The following is a 20,758-nucleotide window of genomic DNA, read 5'->3' as shown; positions in this document are numbered from 1 at the left end:
TGTCATCTCTTCAGAGCAGTTAAAGAGTTTTGTCATCTGGTGTTGTTAATTTTTTTTGTGCTGGGGAGTGCTTTGCCTGTTAAATAAACAGTTTTTTTCCCACTTCTTTCCAAGGAAATTCTTCCCGAACCAGGTGGGGAGAGGGGCTGTGGGGGGTTTGCTTTCTGGGGGCTCCTTCTGGAGTTTTTCTCCCAAATTTGCCCTAAACCAGGACAATCTTACATCACATAGTTTCTATTTTAATATTATGCTATAGCCTAAAAACTATATTTACCACACTACTTAAAAGAGATTAATAGAGCATAACTTTCTGACATAACACATATAGTATTCATCTTAATATTTGCGAAGAGCCAGTCATATAATATGCATTTTTCACATATACTCAGAAAGTTTTTTTTGGTGGGTTGTAGCTCAGCTTACTCAGTGTCTTATCAGTCCCTTCGGTGCTGGAAAAATGCCATGGCCCTGGCCAGGCCCCAGCGGGCCACAGATGTGAGCTGCCGGTGCTCTTCTGGGTTTTCAGTCCAGAGCAGGTTCGAACAGTTCCAAGAAAAAGAAAAAAAAAAAAAACACAGTCCAGGGAACTTCTCTGCCTCAGCTAGCTAAAAACTACTTAAAAAGCAAAGGAGAGCTCTGTCCCGCTGTCTGTCCATGCTGCAGACAACACAGTCCAGAAGGAATGTGGAGGAGTGAGTGCAGTTTCTGATAACAAACTCCGCGCTTCTTCTCTCCCCGCTTCTATCTCGGAACCAGTCATAAAGGTGAAAAATTTATTTCTGGGCTAAAGAGATGAATGGGGATACAAGCATCATAAAGTCACCCCAGGACAAAATAGTTTAGGAAAACATACCTATTAAGGACTACAACCCTTAATGAGGAACTTTGCTAATGCAGACATGCTAAGGCTAGATTAAGTGGGAAAGTGTGCACCGTACAGGTTAAAAATCCCCATGAATAACTTCCAACCAGGTATCCATGAAAACCAACGAACTTTACCCTGTTAGGAACTTTACACATGCCACATATTGTTAGGGCAGCAGTTCTTAAAATGTAAACTCTAACCTAACAGAACGCAGTTCAATAACTTCAAATTTTCTCAGTACTAGGAATATATATATGTGGACTTGATGATCTAAGAGGCCTTTTGAACCTTAATGATTCTATGATTTGCACATTTTCATAAATCTAAATGAGAAAATGGAACAAAATTGGAGAACACAAATCAACAGATATTAACAGAATTGAGCCTAATTTTTATTTGGATGTAAATCAAAACCATTGTGATAACACTATTGATGACACTCCTTAATTTTTTTTTCCTCCTCAAAAGACTAGGTGTCTGTTTCATTTTAAAAAGGCTGAGAAATATCACAGTACAGGAAAAGAGAACTCTTGAGAAGATTTATAAAAGTATCTCTCAGAAGAAATCTAATTTGCTAGCCTTTTTTGCCTAGGAAAGCTCTTTGGCTTACAGCTTTCAGAGGAAAAAAAAAAGCCACCCAGAAGGAAAACATATTCTGGTTGAATCTATCACTGTACTTTGTAAACCTATGATGTAAGTAGGAAAAAACAACAGATTGCAAATTATGCCTCCCAATTTCCTTTTTTTTCCCCTCTCTATTACTAGTGGTATGCTGATAAAATCTGTTTGGGTAGTGCAAACAAGTCTTGTTTAATAAAGAAATGAATTTGGCATTGTGTGAATTCTTCACAGACCCATCATCACCAGATATTCATCAAGCAACAAGAATGTTAAATATACATGAAAATAGCTGTAGGAATATTTAAAGTTTATTTCAACTCTCAGAAAGTTGCTAGGTACAATTTTAAGTAAATTTTAAATCACTTCTGAGTAGTGAAATAGGTCTAAAAATAGAAGCAGCAAATGAATCCATCACATTCAATAGCTCCATAAGGTTAACAATTCATATAGAATTCTGTAATAGGGTGAGATGTTGATGGAATGTATCCAACAGACTTGCATTTCTACCAATGCCTCTACAGGAACCCATGTGAAAATACAATGCTCACAGATAGCACATACTTAAAAACTAGGCAAACAAGTCAAAGCTTGAAAATACTTCAAAACAGAACAGCTCTCATTTTACTAAATTGTTCCTCTAAAGTGAGCACTGAGGGGAAAATTCTTGCTGTGTACATTTCTTTTTTGTGTATTATGACTATAGTGTCTGGCACTTTGAAATTTAACACACAGCATTGCTGAATAAGAAAGGCAAACACTGTTTATTAGCGAACCAATAGCATTATCAAAACATAGGGTATTAAAATGGTTACTTGTTTGTAAATTGATTACTTGGTCTTAACTTTATCTTCCTAAGCACACAATGTAATATTTAAAAACAAAGCTCATGCTTTACTTTTTAAAACCCGTTTTTTCCATTATTCTTAGCTTAACAAGAGTCAGGAGTTACATAGTTAAAATAGCCCATTAAAATGGGCAGGTAAAACAGAAATAATCTGCAAATTCACTCTTCACCACACAGCGCAAAAATCCTAGTCACAGCTTCATATTTAATGTGGAATCACTTTAAGTATACAGTAGTTCAAAAGACCCAGAAACTGGTTAAGATTTAAAAGCCAGTAGAACAAAAACACACTAAATACAAAATACATCTTTGACCTTTTTAATCCGAAATGTTAGGGTCAATCACATGCCCAAATAAACATGTTTGTTTTATGGAGAAAGAAACTTTGCTATGGAGTTGAACTAGCCGCATGAATAGCACCTCTAGCTTTCAAAATAAACAGTAATGGCTTATCAGACACCATGGCAGCAAGATATCCCTTTTAAAAAACCAACCAACCAACCAACCAACCAACCAACAAAACCCAAACAACCAATACCCACCAAGACCAAGCACATGCTTGGAGCCACACATCAAGGCCAGACAAAAGAAACTAGCATAATACTTTCTTAAAGTAATTTTAAAACATGCATTAATTATTGTATTTCTGATGCTGAAATTGGTAAGAAATCTTTCCTACAATGAGAAAGCCTTCTTTTTATTTGATAACCACTAATAACCACTCCTTTTAAAACTGCACTCTAATGCTTGAAGAATGCTATTAATATATTTCCTTAAGATTCTCTCTATTTTTCTAAAATATTGTATATTTCTATTTTACAGGGCCATGCTGTTAGTAGTAAGCATTGCAAACAAAAACACCCTCCCATTCTACTCCAAGAAGTATTTATTAAAAAGGTCAAAGATAAATTTGACCTCAAAATGGAACAAAAAGGTTTTTTAATTGTACCAGAAATAACAAATGATCTTTGTAATGTGTGATGCACTCCTACAGCCATCAATAGTTACCAGAATGTTAGTCTATGTTTATCTGTGAGTTTTATGGGTTTGCAACAAAGCATAATACACACTGAATAGAATGAGGGAAATTTCAGTTTCAAGTGTATAATGAATTTTAGTAATTTAATAAATTTTAGCTTTTAGTTGCATATTCCACAATAGTGCTGTGACAACAAATCTGTGTATCAGACCATACATCAACAGTATGGTGTAACATTACTACACCACTGCTGTACTTAGCTTTTTGAAAGAGACATAAGCATACATCAAACAATTTTCAGGGTTACTTTTTTCCTTTATTAATGTTCACTTTTTCAGTTATACTTCACTTTTTAAAATTTGAATTATTGAAAAAAAATCACTGAGAGTTTATACAGAAATAGCTATAAGGAATACCCTTACAGGCACTGATATGACAAACATTTATTTTAAGGGCTGAGAGGCATTAATATCAACAAAGTGGACTGAAAAGAATTACTAACTTTGTCTAAATGGGAAATGCCTGCTTCTGTTTGTATGTTGAAAAAGGAAATTCCAAAAGTTATATTTTGACCTTGCTACGTTACAAAGTCAATCATAGAAAGACCTACGCATTTAACCTGATAGTTTTAAAAGCCCTTCTATTAAAAAATCTCAAAACATCATGCAAAACTTTGATCAATTATGCAGCTGCATTAAAACTGTTGCAAGACCATACTGTATATATTAGCTTTTTATACTGCTAATATACAACTAACAGCAAAGTTGATTAGATTAACAAAAATTTGTATTAATATCACACTATATCACATTTTATATCACACTAAAGAGACAAATGACAAAAGACTGTCAAAAACATTTAATTCTGAGCACTCAAATGGCAGGATAATTATGTGTTGCAACCCCTTCACATTTAGGAAAACAAAAGCAAAAACATAATCCTGCAGTCTCACTTTACAAAATGAAGTTCTGTAAAATATTAATTGGGAGGGCAAGTTTATGCTAACACAATGTAACTTATACAACTAGTGTCAAAGGCAAAGAAAAAAACCTTCCAAATAAAAAAAATAATCAAAATACACATAGGAACAGAAGCACAAACGCTGCATTAAATACAGTCAAGATACAACAATGCACAAGAGAGAAATGGAGACTAAAGTTAGCAACACATTTAAAGAAAATGTAATGGGGAAAAAACTTAACACAATTTTTTCCAATGACAGTTTCCATTTGCAGTCTTTCCATTCATAATCTGTCTGATACAGTAAATCATTAAAATATTCACAATCTCACAGAAGAGCTATATTTTTCTCTTCCAAATCTAATTACTAAGTTGGTTTTGGATATTTTAAACATACATTATTATGTCCATTTAAAATCAAGGCAACAAATGGACTTTTTATCACCTTCAATCTTAGCACTAATGACAAGCATTTTTAAAAGTTATCATAATCTTTTTTGTCTTTTTTTCCCTCTGCTTCAAATCCATCAACCCCATCACTGTCCCTTCTTCTTTTACGATTATTATGGATGTTGAAGCGTTGATTCATCTGTGGTAATGGATCCATTCCTAAAACTTTGTGTATTTGACGGAATGCAAGGAGTCTCAGCGCAAACTAGAAAAAGGATAGAAAAAAGATATTTCTGTTAGAAACAAATGTCAATTTAAAATACTTTATCAAACAATTAATGAAGAACATTAGTGGTATATTATATTATCCTTAGCTCTTATTATCCTCTCTTTCTTCCCCCAACAAAGTCAACACAATAAAATTTGCTGCTTCAATACAAAATACAACATATTAACTTAAAAATAATATATATGTGTTTTAGCTGCTGGACTTGCATTGAAGCAGCCAAGGCTTGTCATGTGTCTCAATATGCATTAGCAATCTTCGGCAAAAGGATTGAATTAAGAGGTAGGGGCAGTAAACTCTTAAGCTGCAAGCATGAATAACCAATACTGTTCGTAGATACAATAAATATTAAAATTTAAGCTTTCACAGATTTCTTGGGGTGACTTTATGATGCTGGTATCCCCATCATCTGTCTTTTTGCTCAGAAATGGGTCCTGTAGTTTTAAGCTAGGCCCAGAGAGACCGAGAGGGCGCGCAGTTTATCTGCAGAAGCTTCACTTTACTCCCCTGGAATTCCTCTCTCACAGACTGTGCTGCCTAGCTCAGACAGCAGGAGACAGATAAGAGCTCAGTGCTCTTGGAGTTCTCAGCTTTTGCAGAGAGAGAGAGAGACAAGGTGGATTTCTTTGCTTTTTTTTCACTGGTTTTCCTTGTTAGCTAAGGCAAGAAAGGTTTTCCCTGGACTGTGCCTTCTTTCTGGGACTGTTCAGCTTCCCTCTGGTCCAGGACATCAGGAGAATCACCCGGGAGCCCCCCAAGCTGAACGCCTGGCACGCTGGGCCCAAGCCCCAGAGAGACTGAGCCACATCCACAGAAGGACTCTGTGAATTTGCCATCTCTTCAGAACAGCGAGAGGTTCCATTGTTTAATATTATTTATTTTTTTCATGTTTGTGAGTACTTTTCTTGTTAAATAAACAGTTTTTTCCACTTCTCTCCAAGGAGATTTTTTTCTCCCAAACTGGTTAGGGGAGGGGCTGCTGAAATTTGCTTTCTAGAGGAGACCCCTTTGGAGGTTTCCTCCCAAAATTTGCCCTAAACCAGGACAATTTATAAAATATTAAATGCCGGTGCAATTTTAAATCTAATAACATACTACTGTAGAGTACGCATCTTTATGGAGATTATATATGTAGATGGGAGTGCTTCAAATTTTTCAGGAAAATATGTTAATTTTAGTACAAAAATTAACACTATTATACATTCTCTGTTGTGACATTTTTGTTGCCTAGCTTAAGACTGATCATTTAAATGACTGGACTACATTCTAAGAAAAGAAAATTCATGTCCATCATATAGTTCCATTAATAAAAACACCAAAAAAACCCCAAATCAACCAATCACTCACACAAAAAAACTATCCATCAGATTTAGTTACTTAACACATACTTTTCTGTTACATGGGGTCGTGGGTTGGAGACAGACACACGACACAACACACCGATCGTCATCAGCAAACAGCCCTGAGTTTAATATGGCTGCCCTTTTTATAGGGGCTTTGAATCGCCCGGGTCCAGATAGCTGATTGGATGGGCCTGCTCTCTGCCCAGCTCTCTGGCCAGTGGTTTGCTTGCATTTAAGATTGAACAGGGTTGGCTGAGGGCCCCTGTATAGGTTTGAATCCAACCTATCGTACTGTGACACTTTTCCTTACCTGTGCACTTGAAGTAATATCCTCTCGTTGCTGATCTGTCATTACAGCAAGTGTATCAAAAGGATCTTTCTCACAAGGGTCCAGAAGGCCAGGACCACCTAAAACAGTTAGGCTAATTAGTAGCACATCTCTATCTTATTTCAATCAAGATTACAGATTTTACATTACTTAAACATAAGTATACAGACACTGGTCAACTGCAACTTGCCTTTAAGAATGATTCCTGAAGATATACACTCAAAAACTCTTCTTAGTGCATCCCCAGGACTCTGTGGTCCAGTAGCACTGCTAATTGCTTTTTCCACAAGCAACTCCATAGCCTAGAAGAACAATAAGAAAATCCAGACAATTTAGAAGACTGATTTTTTTAAAAAAAGCTACTACTGTTGTTCAGTACAGAACTTTTGATACTGAAATTTTGAAGGATATTACACATCACAGAACATTTTCAGTTAAAATTTTAAAAATCAGATGTTTGTTAACAATTAATAAAAAGAAAGCTACTGTAAGATTAACATTGAGTGTTGAGTACTGATATGCTGCTTCTCATGACAAGTTGTCCAAAGATTTTCTTAGAAATTTATACAGTAGTAGCCTACTTGGAGAACTTGTCCAGTCATTTTTTGAGAGCATGAAACGTGGCAGGTCACTGGAATCTGTTAGCCATGTGAATAAACAGCACACAGTATGAAGTGGTGAATTTGAGTCATCTAATGAAATTAACAGGATGCTACAGAGAAATGATTTTTTTTTTTTCCTACAAGAATACAGAAACTTAAAGTATCCAAAATTTAATGACCTTTTAACATTTAAGTGGCTACTAGTTCTTCAGTTTTGCAAAACTGAAGTTCACTGCAATTTTTGTTTTCTGGGTATACGCTAACACTAACTTAGATGTTAAACAAGTGTAAAAAAATCCCTTGATGATAAACAGGTTTGTCTAAAATTTACACATTTTTTTCTGTGAATATTTCCATTGTTTGCCTTTATTAGACACTATTTTACAAAAAAACTATAAAAGATTTTTGCAAAAGTAAGCATTAAATGGATGTTTCATTACCACCTCCTCGGCAAGTTTTATTTTTAAACAATATGTCTCTCTTGTTTTTTGGTGGGATTTCTGGGAGTTTGTTTTTTTGGTTCCTCTCCCAAGTTTACATTTGCACTAATGTTGCCTTCTCTTTCTATTTTCCAAGAATAAATGTCCATTCTAATGCATGCAAGTAACTACAGGCAGTGCTGATTACAATCACTCCCTAAGGGTGCCTATTCCTTTCTATTTTAGCTCAATTTAACTGAAAAATTTCAATTTTTAAGCATGGTATTTTAGTACTTACACTGTATCACTCAGGGTCAAGCTTTTGAGTTTTAGCAACAATTTAGGTTTTTTCAAGTATGAAGCAAAATACAGCAGGAAAGAAAAAAAAGCAGATCACATTATTTATTCAAATCTAGTTCTTTTGGATCCTCATACAATACACTAAAGTCTTCAATTTCATAATAGGAAAATGGGAATTATGATGCCCCAGTGTTTATGTGCACAAATGGCTAGATTTCAAGTTTGGAAAATAAATAAAAATAAATCAACCTTGAATATTGGTTCCTTCTAACTTGTAGGAACTTGACACAATTCTTCTAATTTAGTTTTTATTTCTAGGCATATAAAGAGACTGATACTAATGTGTATGTTTAGATTTCCTAATATTTTCTATTATTAAAACTACTTAGGCTCTTTCTGAAAAGCTCTGGCATCTTTGGCTTGTAACAGGCTTCTAGCATACAAGTCAGGAAAAGTTCTGAGTCTAGAAAAATATATTTCCTCAATCTACAAAATTTTATCTGTAACTGTCAGAAATCATATATTTTAAATGTCTTTTTTTTTTGTCAGTAGGACTTTGCCAACAAGCCAAAAGAACAACTGAATACACAAACTTCAGTGGTGATTCGTGGCACTGGCAATGCATCGGGCACCAAGAGTGTTACCGAACAAGTTAAATTTCTTTAATAAGAAGTCTATGCAGCACTGGAGGCAGATGTTGGAACATTCTTTTAACTTTAGCACAATAGCGTATGATCCTTCTACTTGTGGTTAATGTTTACTTTTGTACCATACAGTGCTTATGCAAATACCAGAGATGATTCTGGCCTTGTGTTAACTCTCTATATCTGTGACTAATAAGTCTTCTGCCAGCTAATGCTTCCTTGTTTACTTCTATCAGTGATTAATATGTATTAGCTGATACCTTAGTTTTGAGAACAAGGATTGCGTGTGTCCTAGGGTGACGGTATGGTGCTTGTATCCCCAATTGTGTGTTCTGTTTATGCCTGATATTATGTTCTGTGCCTTCAGGACTGACTCTGAAAAGTAAAAGTTTGTTTTGTCTTGTTACGAGCCGGCTCACCTCCCCCCATAGTCTGTGTCTAAGAAAGGCTAAGTTTGCTTGCTTGCTTGCTTACTTGCTTGCTTGCTTGCTGGCTTACTTGCTTTCACGTTGCCCTTGCTTTTGCTTTTGCTTATTAGTTAGTTTAGCTAGGCAGTCCAATTTTTACCCTGGACTGTTTTTTTTTTTTCCCTTTCCCTTTCCCTTTCCTGAATATCAACTGAACCTGCTCTGGACCAGGACCTGGGAAACACCAAGAAACACCGAGAGCCTGCATTTTGTGATCTGCAGCAGCCATCCCAGGTGCCGGAGACCGAGAACTGGGCAACCACTCCCAAGAGAGACTTTCTAAATTTGTCATCTCTTCAGAGCAGTAAAAGAGTTTTGTCATCTGGTGTTGTTTTTTTTTGTACTGGGGACTGTTTTACTTGTTAAATAAACAGGTTTTTTTCCACTTCTCTCTGAGGAAATTCTTCTCGAACCAGGTGGGGGAGGAGCTGTGGGGGGGTTTGCTTTCTGGAGGCTTCTCCTGGAGGTTTTCTCCCAAATTTGCCCTAAACTAAAACAAATATTTTGGCGCCCAACATGCGGCTCAAGAGAGTGGAAAAAAACCCTGTTCTAATCATATTTTGGTTGCAATTACTCTGGGCTGGTATAGAGCAGTTACTGGCTATGTTGTTTGAATTCATAATATCTCTTGGAGTGGAGGCCTGCATGTGTTTCTGGTCCCTAGGGTTTTCTGAAGTCTTAATACCTCTATGGTCCCTAGGTTTATTTTCTTATCTAGAAATAGCTCCGGTATTGTCCCTAATATGTAGTTGACACCGTTGAGCAGGACGGGAACAGAGAACTCCAGATTAGAAGGTGAAGAAAATGAACTCTGATTTATATCAAATGTACTGCTCTATATATAGAGAACATCGAGAAGACTAATTTCATTGGTCGTAGAATAAAAACATCGCACACCATTGGTGGGCAGTGAATGACGCACAGTGGCAGAACATATCTATAAACAATGTGAATAACAAGGTAGATTAGAGAATTATTTACATTCTTTTCTAACTGCTTCCCAGGCTCTCACCTGGTTAGAAAACCTTTCTCTTTCTCTCTGACTGAACTGAGAATATCCACACGTAGTTTTTGCAGTAGAGGGGCACTGACCAGAATATCCATCGGGCTAGGCTTAGTTGTAATGGCTTGCAGGAGGTTTATAAAGGTGCTGGAGTCTGTTCCAGGAATGTATGGTTCATGGTTATGGCTGTGCACGCAGTTTGTTAGAGGAGAAGCAGGAGATGAGGCTTTTCAGCCTTTGCTTTCCTTCTTCTCCTCTGAACCTGTTACATCCCTATTGGAGAATGTTCAGTTTCCCCTGAATGTTAGAGACCATCTTTCTGGTATTTAATTTGGTACGCTTTCTCTATACAGTTTGCAGCTTCTCTAGAATGAGGGCTGAGATTTCTAGAAGGGCTGATGAGACCCCTGACCCAGGAGTAGACCCAGGTGTGAGAAATCCTGAGTGGTGTGGGAAATGGGAGGATATGGGCCAAATCTTAAAGGAGTTTTCTGACCCTATAGTCTGGGACTTTCCATGTGAACAAATTCAGAACCCAGCTGAGATGGCAAAGTACCTGAAAGAGAAGTGCCATGATACCCCTAAGGAGAAAAAGATCATTGCAGTGAGCTGGGCCCTGGCATATGCTTATTGCACCCTGCTAGATACTGTAGGGCAGCAGACAGAGGAAGGGGGGCAGGGAGATAAATCAGCAGCTATCCCAGTCACTCAGGCTGCAGCCAACAGCCCAGGCTCAAAGCCAGCAGCTAAACCATACTGTAAGCCTCAACCAATGGCTGTTGCTACTAGCACGAGAAGTGGAAAGTGCACAGACAAGACCGATCAACCAGTGGATGATGAGGATGATTATGATGCAGGAGAAGGACCCTCAACGCCTCCTGACATAAAATCAGGAGTCAAAGCAACTGGTACAAGATCAGAGGCCAATACTGAGTCCTTTTCCCTAAAGGACCTCCGTGGCCTAAGAAAGGATTACACTCGACGAGCTGATGAGTCTATAATTAGTTGGTTGGTCCGTCTTTGGGATGCTGCAGGTGAAGCTACAATTCTGGACGGCACTGAAGCAAGGCATTTGGGATCCCTGTCACATGATCCTGTCATCGACCAAGGAATGATGAGGGGGGCTAACCCTCACAGCCTCTGGGCATGGGTCCTGGAAAGTGTAGCACAAAGATACCTGTGTGCAGATGATCTTTATATGCAGCAGACCCAGTGGAAGACTATAGAACAAGGGATCCAATGCCTGAGAGAAATGGCAGTGGCAAAGGTTATCTTCTCAGATGACATAACAACTAAGAATCCTGACTTAGTGCCATGTACATCTGTGATGTAGCGAAAACTTGTATGGCTTAGGCCACATGAATACGCTTCTGCTTTAGAAATAATGAAGTGAGATGACAGAGATGAGACCGTGCTTGATATGGTGAAGAAGCTCTGGGCATATGCAGATGCTGTGCATGGCCCGACACATGCCAGAATCGCAGCAGTGGAAACACGTCTGCAGAAAGTAGAAGACAAGATAGAGGAGAATCACAAGAAACTCAGGGAGGAGATTAAAGAGGACCTTCTCCAAATCTCGGCAGTACAAATTAGAAGCCCTAGTATCCAATGCAAACATTCCCCAGATGGGGAGAGAAGGTACACCCCACGAGCTGAGCTGTGGTTCTTCCGGCGTGATTGCAGAGAAAACATGAGGAGATGGGACGGAAAATCTACTGCTGCTCTGGCACAACAGGTGCGTGAATTGAAGGAAGGCAAGACTCAGAGAGGAAGTTCCACCAAAAGGAAAGCAGCTCCAGTTGCTGGTAGCCAAGCTGCCAGGTATGATGATGATGATGACATGTCCGATCCCCTGGAAGGAGCCTCTAAGACATATGCCCAAGGAAAGAAGGATAATCAGGCTTAGAGGGGCCCTGCCTCTAGCCAGGTAGAGGCGAGGGAAAACTGTGTTTTCTGGACTGTGTGAATTCGTTGGCCTGGCACATCAGAACCACAGAAATATAAGGCTTTGGTCACTACTGGTGCGCAATACACATTAGTCCCATCAAAACATGTAAGAGCAGAATCTGTCTCCATCGCTGGCGTGACAGGAAGATCACAAGACTTTACCTTAATAGAAGCTGAAGTGAGCCTGACTGAAAATGAGTGGAAAAAACATCCTATTGTGACTGGCCCAGAGGCCCCATGCATTTTGAGCATAGATTACCTCTGAAGGGGGGTATTTTAATGACCCAAAAAGACTCAGATAAGCATTTAAGATAGCAGCTGCAGTAACAGAGGGCATCCAGCAATTGAACACCTTGCCTAAACTGTCCAAAATCCAAATACAGTTGGACTTCTAAAGAGAAAAGAGCAAAAAGTACCAATTGCCACTTCAACAGTACATCACTGACAGTACAAAACAGCTCAAACTGCTGTAGTTCCCATCCATAAGATGATTTGAGAGCTAGAGAGCCAAGAGGTGGTCAGCAAAACCCACTCACCCTTCAACAGCCCCATTTAGCCTGTGCGTAAATCTAAAAAAGAATAGAGATTGACAGTAGACTGCCGTGCATTAAATGAAGTGACTCCACCACTAAGTGCTGCTGTGCCAGACATGCTGGAACTCCAGTACGAGCTGGAGTCCAAGGCAGCAAAGTGGTATGCCACTATTAACGTTGCTAATGCGTTTTTCTCCATTCCTCTAGCAGCAGAATGCAGGCCTCAGTTTGCCTTTACATAGAGGGGAGTGCAGTATACCTGAAACCAACTGCCCCAGGGGTGGAAGCCCAGTCCTACCATCTGCCATAAACTGATCCAGACTGCACTAGTAAAAGGTGAAGCTCCAGAACATCTGCAGTATATTGATAATATTATTGTGTAGAAGAACACAGCAGCAGAAGTGTTTGAGAAAAGAGAGAAAATCATCCGAATCCTCCTCGAAGCTGGTTTCACCATCAAAAAAAGTAAAGTTAAAAGACCTGCTCAAGAGATCCAATTCTTAAGAGTGAAGTAGCAAGATAGACAGCATCAAATTCCTACAGATATCATCAACAAGATCACAGCTATGTTCCCACCAACCAATAAGAAAGAAACACAAGCTTTCTTAAGTGCCACAGGCTTTTAAAAAATACACATTCCTGAGTACAGTCAGATCATGAGCCCTCTTTACCTTGTCACCTGCAAGAAAAACAATTTCCATTAAAGCCCTGATCAGCAACAAGCTTTCACCCAAATTAAGCAAAAAATTGCTCATGCAGTAGCCCGTAGCACAGTCAGGACGGGACCATATGTGAAGAACATGCTCTATTCTACAGCCGGGAACCATGGTCTGTCCTAGAGCCTTTAGCAGAAAGTACCTGATGAAACTCAAGGCCAACCATTAAGATTTTAGAGTCAGAGCTACAGAAAGTCTGAAGCCAACTACGCCCCAACAGAAAAAGAAATCTTAGCCACCTACAAAGAAGTCCAAGCCGCCTCAGAAGTGATTAGTACAGAAACACAACTCCTCCTAGCACCCCGACTACCAGTGCTGGGGTAGATGTTCAGAAGAAAAGTTCCCTTCACCCACCATACCACCAGTGCTACATAAAACAAGTAGATTACTCTCATCACACAGCGCACCCGTATTGGTAAACTGAATCGCCCTGAAATTTTAAAAGTAATTACAAATTAGCCTGAAAGTGAAAGTTTTAGTATCACAAATAAAAAACAAGAACCAGTGACACAGGCTGAAAAAACTCCACCATACAACCAACTGCCAGCAGAGAAAACACACTATGCTCTTTTCACTTATAGTTCCTGTCACATCCTAAAGATGAATCAAAAGTAGAAAGCAGCCGTATAGAGCCCCACACAACAAGTCACAAAAGCCACTAAAAGAGAGGGTAGATCAAGTCAACTTACTAAACTCAAAGCTGTTCAACTGGCCCTAAACATTACAAAAAAGAAGTAGCCAAAGGTCTACCTCTACACTAATTCATAAATAGTAACCAATGCTCTGTAAGAATGGCTGAAAAAAAAAAAGAAACTAACAGCGTAAAAAAAAAAACAATTTAAGCTGCTAAAAAATAAAAAAACATTACTACCCAGGTAGAGAAACTACCTGTAAAAGTTCGCCATGTAGATGCCCATGTCCCCAAAAGTAGAGCTAATAAAGAGCAGCAAAACAAGCAACAAGTAAATCAAGCTACAAAAATAAGAGTGTCAAAAATAGACTTAAATTAGCAACACAAGGAAGAGTTATTCCTAACACGATAAGCCCATGATGCCTCAAACCATCAGGGTAAAGATGCCACCTATAAGTAGGCATGAGACGGAAAAGTAGATTTAACCATAAACAATATTTCTCAAATTATCCATGACTGTAAAACATGTGCTGCCATCAAGCAAGCCAAGCAAGTAAAGGCCCTATAGTATAGTAAACAGTAGTCCAAATACAAGTATAAGGAGGCCTGGCAGATTGACTACATCGCGCTGCCCCAAACACGCCAAGGCAAGCGCTACATGCTCACAATAGTAGAAGCCACCACGAAATAGTTAGAAACCTACCCTGTGTCTCATGCTACAGCCCGTAACACCATCCTGAGCCTTAAAAAGCAAGTCCTTTAAAGGCATAGTACCCCTGAAAAGATTAAATCAAACAATAAAACTCATTTTAAAAATAGCCTTATCAACACCTAAACTAAAGAACATAGCATTAAATAGGTATACCATATCCCCTACCATGCACCAGCAACAAGCAAAATAAAAAAGTACAATAAACTGTTAAAAACCACCTTAAAAACATTAAGTAAAAAATCTTTTAAAATCTAAAAACAACATTTAGCAAAAACCACCTAGTTAGTTAACACCCAAAGTTCCACCAATCAAGCAAGTCCTACCTAGTCTAAATCCCTAAATATAGGAAACAAAAATAAAGTACCAGTAACACATATCAAAAGTTTGTTAAAAAAAACCAGTATAAATCAATTCTACCTCAAGTACAAACCCATTCGTGAGATTATCTTTACTCAAGAACCGTTGTACATAGTAAATAACACAAAAAAATAAAATGACACAATATATACCTCAAAAAGACCTAATTATAAAGTAAAACTCATGTACAAATATCACTATTTACTAAATGTTACTGCCATTGTTTATACATTAAACCACACAAACATAAAACAAAAGAAAATGTGTAAGTATCAAAAGTTTAAGCAAGTAAAAAAAAATGTGTAAGTGTCAAAAGTTTAAACAAGTAAGATAAAAAATGTGTCTGAGTAAGTAAAAAATAGAAGTTTTTACTTAATAAAGTTTTTACATGATGTTTAGTAGTTACGTTGACAATTTAGAAATAAGGAGTGGAATGTCCTAAGGTAACATTATAGTGCTTGTATCCCCAATCGTGTGTTCTGTTTATGCCTGATATTATGTTCTGTGCCTTCAGGACTGACTCTGAAAAGTAAAAGTTTGTTTTATCTTGTTAGCCGGCTCACCTCCCCCCATAGTCTGTGTCTAAAAAAAGCTAAGTTTGCTTGCTTGCTGGCTTACTTACTTTCTCTTTACCCTTGCTTTTACTTTTGCTTTTGCTTATTAGTTAGTTTAGCTAAGCAGTCCAATTTTTACCCTAAACTGTTTTTTTTTTCCCTTTCCTGACTATCATCTAAACCTGCTCCAGACTGGGACCTGAAAAACACCAAGAAACACCAAAAGCCTGCATTTTGTGATCTGCAGCAGCCATCCCCAGCGCCAGAAACCAAGAAATGAACAACCACTCCCAAGAGAGACTTTCTAAATTTGTTATCTCTTCAGAGCAGTAAAAGAGTTTTGTCATCTAGTGTTGTTTTTTTATATTAGAAAGTGTTTTACTTGTTAAATAAACAAGTTTTTTTCCACTTCTCTCCAAAAAAATTCTTCCCAAACCAAGTAAAAGAAAAACCATAAAAAGTTTACTTTCTAAAAGCTCCTCCTAAAAAATTTTTCCCAAATTTACCCTAAACGAAAACAGTGTGTCAGAGCAAAGAATGATAAGTGAAGTACATTATGACCTGATGACATATTTGAGATACTCTGAAAGAGAAAAGATTCATCAGAAGATCTAGAACCATATCCAAACAAATCCATGGAAATAATTAGCATATATGCATGTATTCAGGAAATGTGATGAATATGCATTAGTTTCAGGAATATAACCTGGTCTCTTAGGTTGCTGCTCATGCATGCTTTGAGAAGAATCCCCCATGTATCCAGCACTGCTAATAAAGTAATGTTGGGTTTCTAACCTAGCAAATTGGTTGGAGAGTTTATTTCCCACTTTTCAGAGACAAGAGCAAGACAGGAAGCACTTTTAGAGAGAACTGAAACACACCTAGGCCTGAAATCTCTTATGAAATCCTCATAGGCAAACTCAGGAAGTATGGACTGAATGAGTGGACAGTGAGGTGTATTGAGAACTGGCTGAACAGCAGATCCCAGAGGGTTGTGATCAGTGGCACATGGTCTAGTTGGAGGACTGTCACTAGTGGTGCTTCCCAAGGTTCTATACTGTGTCCAGTATTGTTTAATGTGTTCATCAATGACTTGGACAAAGGGGCAGATGCTTCCTCAGCAAGTTTGCTGATGGCACAAAGCTGGAAGGAGTGGCCAACACCCCAGGGTGTTGTGCTGCTCTTTAGAAGGACCTTGACGGGTTGGAGAGATGAACAGAGAGGAACTGCCTGAAATTCAACAAAGGCAAGTGCAGGGTCCTGCATCTGCGGAGGAATAACCTCAGGCACCAGTACAGGCTGGGGATGACCTGCTGGAAAGCAGCTCTGCGGAGAAGAACCTGGCGGTCCGGGTGGACAAGTTGTCCATGAGTCAGTAGTGCCCTTGTGGTCAAGAAGGCCAATGGCATCCTGGGGTGCATTGGGAAGAGTGTTGTCAGAAGGTTGAGGGAGGTGATCCTGCCCTTCTACTCAGCCCTGGTGTGCTGGAGTGCTGCGTCCAGTTCTGGGCTCCTCAGTAGAAGAGAGACATGGAGCTCCTGAAGCAGGTCCAGCAGAGCGCTATGAAGTTGATCAAGGGTCTAGAGTATCTCTCTTAGGAGGAAAAGCTGAGGGAACTGGGCCTGTTCAGCCCTGAGAAGAGGCAACTGAGAGGGGACCTCATCAATGTCTATAAGTACCTAAAGGGTGAGTGCCAGAGGATAGAGCCAGGCTCTTCTCGGTGATGCCAACCAATAGAACAAGAAGCAATGTGCAGAAACTGATGCACAGGAAGTTCCACCTGAATATAAGGAAGAACTTCTTTATTCTGTGAGTGACCATGCACTGGAACAGGTTACCCAGAGAGGTTGTGTAGTCTCCCTCACTGGAGATATTCCAGATTGTCCCAGACTGAGCACCAAGATGTTTCCTATTACCATCCGAGTAGCAGTTGCATCTGGACAGTTTTCCTTATCTCCTGTTAATAGGCCCATCAATGTCTTGCCACATGACTCAGAGATAACACTCTCCAGGAGCCAGTTCTGTTTAACAGGTGATTAAGGACACACCTTGTAACTCAGAATAACATCAGCCCATTGTGAGATGCTCCGCCCAGGGGGAGGAGCTAGGTATTCCCACCTGGATAAATCCAGGGATTTCTAGACAGAGAGGCAGCCTTTCCACAGGTTTCCAAGAAGACACAGCAACCACATCTGCCACTCCAGGAAGACTGCAGCCACTCCAATTTGGACTGCTACCAGCACGCTGGCCAAAGGGGTGTCAGGTTGTATTCTGACTTTGTCAGTGGTCTTCCTTTTGTATCACTGCATGTATTTTTGTCTTCTTTTTTCCCTTTTCCCAATAAATTGTATTTCTGACTTGGAGTCTCTCACTGGTTTTGCTTTCAAACCAAAACACAGATCCATCTGGATGCAGTCCTGTGCCATGTGCTCTGAGATGACCCTGCTTGAGCAGGGAGGCTGAACCAGATGACCCACTGTGGTCCCTTCCAACTTTACCCATTCAGTGATTCTGTGACACATCGCTTCCTTTCTGGCTGCGCCTTAGAACAGCTATTATGAGAAATAAGAAACAACATTCCTTGTTCTTCATCTATGTACCTGCTGTGTGTTGCAACATTTTAAAGGATGCTTTTCTAAAAGTATGCCTGGGTTTATTCTTTGGCTACTTAGTCAGCAATATTGAGGGTACTTACATACTTCTGAGATTCCGTTAAACTATATTTGTACAGTATATCTTTCATGAAGTATAGCACAGAAACTGGATTTTTTTTTTTTACTTTAAATATTTTAAAAAGCAGAAATAATTGCTCCACATTTTTTCTGGTCAGCAAGCTTATTACAATTGTAAAACATTTCTCATTGCAATAATGCCAACTATTATAACTGTCTCGACAATGTTAGCACTCTTCCGGCCAAAACTGAAAAGTCTACATTAGGAAGCAGCACAGTGCAACAGGATTTGGTCTATGAAACAAAAAAGTCAAAGTTGAATTTACCTCCACGTATATACACTTCAGAGATTTTGGTTCAGACTAACTTTGTGCAGTCCACAGATTGAACATTTATTAATATTTGGAACACAAGTTGCACTCCTGGAGAGCATCATTTAAGATAGTCAATGTAAAAGAATGCTCCAAAACCACTCAGCTGCAAAAATTGAGATAGGTAACCAGTTACAACCTAGAGAGCTGTGTCTAAGTGACACTGATTAAAATGCCAATGGTTGTGCATCCACAGACTAGTAATGTGGTATTTCATCTTGCAGAAACAATATATTAATGATTGCAGGAATTGCTGTGAATTATTCTTTCAAGCAGCTTTTCTGTTATCACAGAGCTATCTGGGCACAGCTGATGTTATTTTCTACCAGTTTCAGTAAAGTCTAAACAATTCAGAGTAGGCTGTAAGAAAAAAATAGATTCTTTGATACAGAGTAAAGGAAAAAATGTTAAAATATAGAATAAGAACGCTACTCTCAAAGAATTCCAAACAACAAGAAAATTCATTCTCAAAAAACATTTTCAGCTCCACATGGCAAAACCACAGAAAATTAAAATTGTAGAGGTAATCTGGATCATTTGTTGGGGAAAACCAAAAAATCAACCAACCAACCAACCAACCAGCCAACAAACCCCCCAAGCAAAACCCTACATTACTCCTATTAAAAACCTAAATTTTAAAACTGTAGTAACACATTCCCATGCTTTATTTGCAGTGGATTAAAAAAATCCCAATGTTCATTAAAAAGACTCATTCAGAAGAACATTACTCACCCAGCTTGGAAAATCAGACCAAGTTGGAACCCGCTGACAGAGGTCACGAAGAATACGTATGATAACCACACAGGACTGCAGACCATTAGCTCTAGCCTTGAGAACAATACAAAATCAAATTAATCCCAGCATATACAGCAAATAGGACTTTTTGAAAGACTAAAACACTGCTGTTCAATGGAAGCTCAGATACAAGACCGAAACAAATCATTCTACAACTTTATTCTAAGAGCTGCCATTTACAGCAGTATTTTATACAGGGTTAGTAATTTAAGGTGATAGAAGTCAAAGTGCACAGGTTATACAAGAATAACATTTCTTGATCCCCTATACACTTTGACCTATGTTCACTTGCAACAATAAATACAGTATTTTTCTATATTAGCAATAAAAATAAAGGTCTAAGAAATAGGTATAGAGACGGAAAGGTGAAGGGAATCTGTTTGGTTTCTTTATTGTGCCTTTGCTAGAATGCAAAGTCACTAAACCAAACAGTTGCTTCTTGCCTTTCGTTCCCTACACTTAAAGAAATAGGAAAAAAGTCTTAAATCTAAACACAAAGCTTTAAATACATATTCCATTATTTAAAGCAAAGTTACTCTGCAGCCTTATGGAACACATAACAAATATACAACATATGAACACCCCAAGTGAGTCAAGCTTTCAACATTGCTTTCTCAATGACCAGAAAAAGAAAAAAAAAGGTCAAATTAACAATAACTGCATAGAACAGTTCCTCCCTACTCAACCTTCTACACTTAAATTCAGGGACCAGAAAAATATTAAGCATTATTAGCATGAACAACACTGAGTGTTTTCACACAGTTAAACATTTATATTGCAACTGAACTAATCTCTCATAAGGCTACAAGAAGAAAATAAAATGATGTTCCAAACCTGGAACCACTTAGCGTGGCGTAGAGCAGCCAGAGCGTCAAGGCATTTTTGCCTGTCCAAGACGTCCGGTGGGTCTTTCACCATACCCGAGGTTACATCTAAAATGGATTGAATTGGCAAAATGCAGTGAGGAATGGGTGTTTGACCATTTAAAGTAGCTTCAATGTCACACATGCCATTTAAAGCTTGAACCCATGAACAACAAATGTAATTGTTCAATAAAAGTAATTCAATTAGTATTAGGGCATTAACCCAGTATGAAGATTGTAGAATCATATTAAACTTTAGCTGTCACGTTATTTTCAAATCCATTGCAGATTATGCAATACACAGTACTTCTTTCTTTAAGCTAACACTGTAAAAACATATATCCCCTAAAATTAAATAGCAAAGGAAGAATGGTTGGACACAGTGCACCAGCACAGAGACCACAAGACAGAAGGAACACTAAAAATCCACTTTAACAAAGTAGAAATATTCATACTTAGTTTCATGAAAATTTTAATGGTCCCATGCTATTTGGGACCTACTCTTTTTAAGAAAAGCTATGTATATTTTTAAAAATCCACTTAAAAGCACTAGATA

At 38.4% G+C, this 20,758-nt stretch overlaps 1 protein-coding gene across 4 annotated transcripts in view; it reads right to left on the bottom strand.

Annotated features, from left to right (window-relative positions):
* Window positions 1–2,632: 2,632 nt before the first annotated feature.
* The window catches only part of LOC128782841 (zinc finger RNA-binding protein-like), a 69,228-nt gene continuing 51,102 nt past the window's right edge, over window positions 2,633–20,758 (bottom strand). For 2 of the 4 annotated variants that reach the window (XM_053933332.1, XM_053933333.1), the window contains exons 16-20: window positions 20,174–20,271; window positions 19,277–19,372; window positions 6,807–6,918; window positions 6,599–6,696; window positions 2,633–4,924 (exon numbers count right to left, since the gene is read on the bottom strand). In XM_053933332.1, coding sequence (XP_053789307.1) covers window positions 4,745–4,924; window positions 6,599–6,696; window positions 6,807–6,918; window positions 19,277–19,372; window positions 20,174–20,271 — 584 coding nt within the window. In that variant the 3' untranslated portion in view covers window positions 2,633–4,744. Of the gene's footprint in view, window positions 4,925–6,598; window positions 6,697–6,806; window positions 6,919–14,581; window positions 14,655–19,276; window positions 19,373–20,173; window positions 20,272–20,758 lie in introns of those variants that run through there. The other 2 variants (XM_053933334.1, XM_053933335.1) reach the window with 2 other exon arrangements.

This window comes from Vidua chalybeata (assembly GCF_026979565.1).
Source record: "Vidua chalybeata isolate OUT-0048 chromosome W unlocalized genomic scaffold, bVidCha1 merged haplotype SUPER_W_unloc_1, whole genome shotgun sequence".
NCBI lineage: Eukaryota > Metazoa > Chordata > Aves > Passeriformes > Viduidae > Vidua > Vidua chalybeata.
Note: the sequence above shows the minus strand (reverse complement) of the source record. Positions and strands in the feature narration are given on the sequence as shown.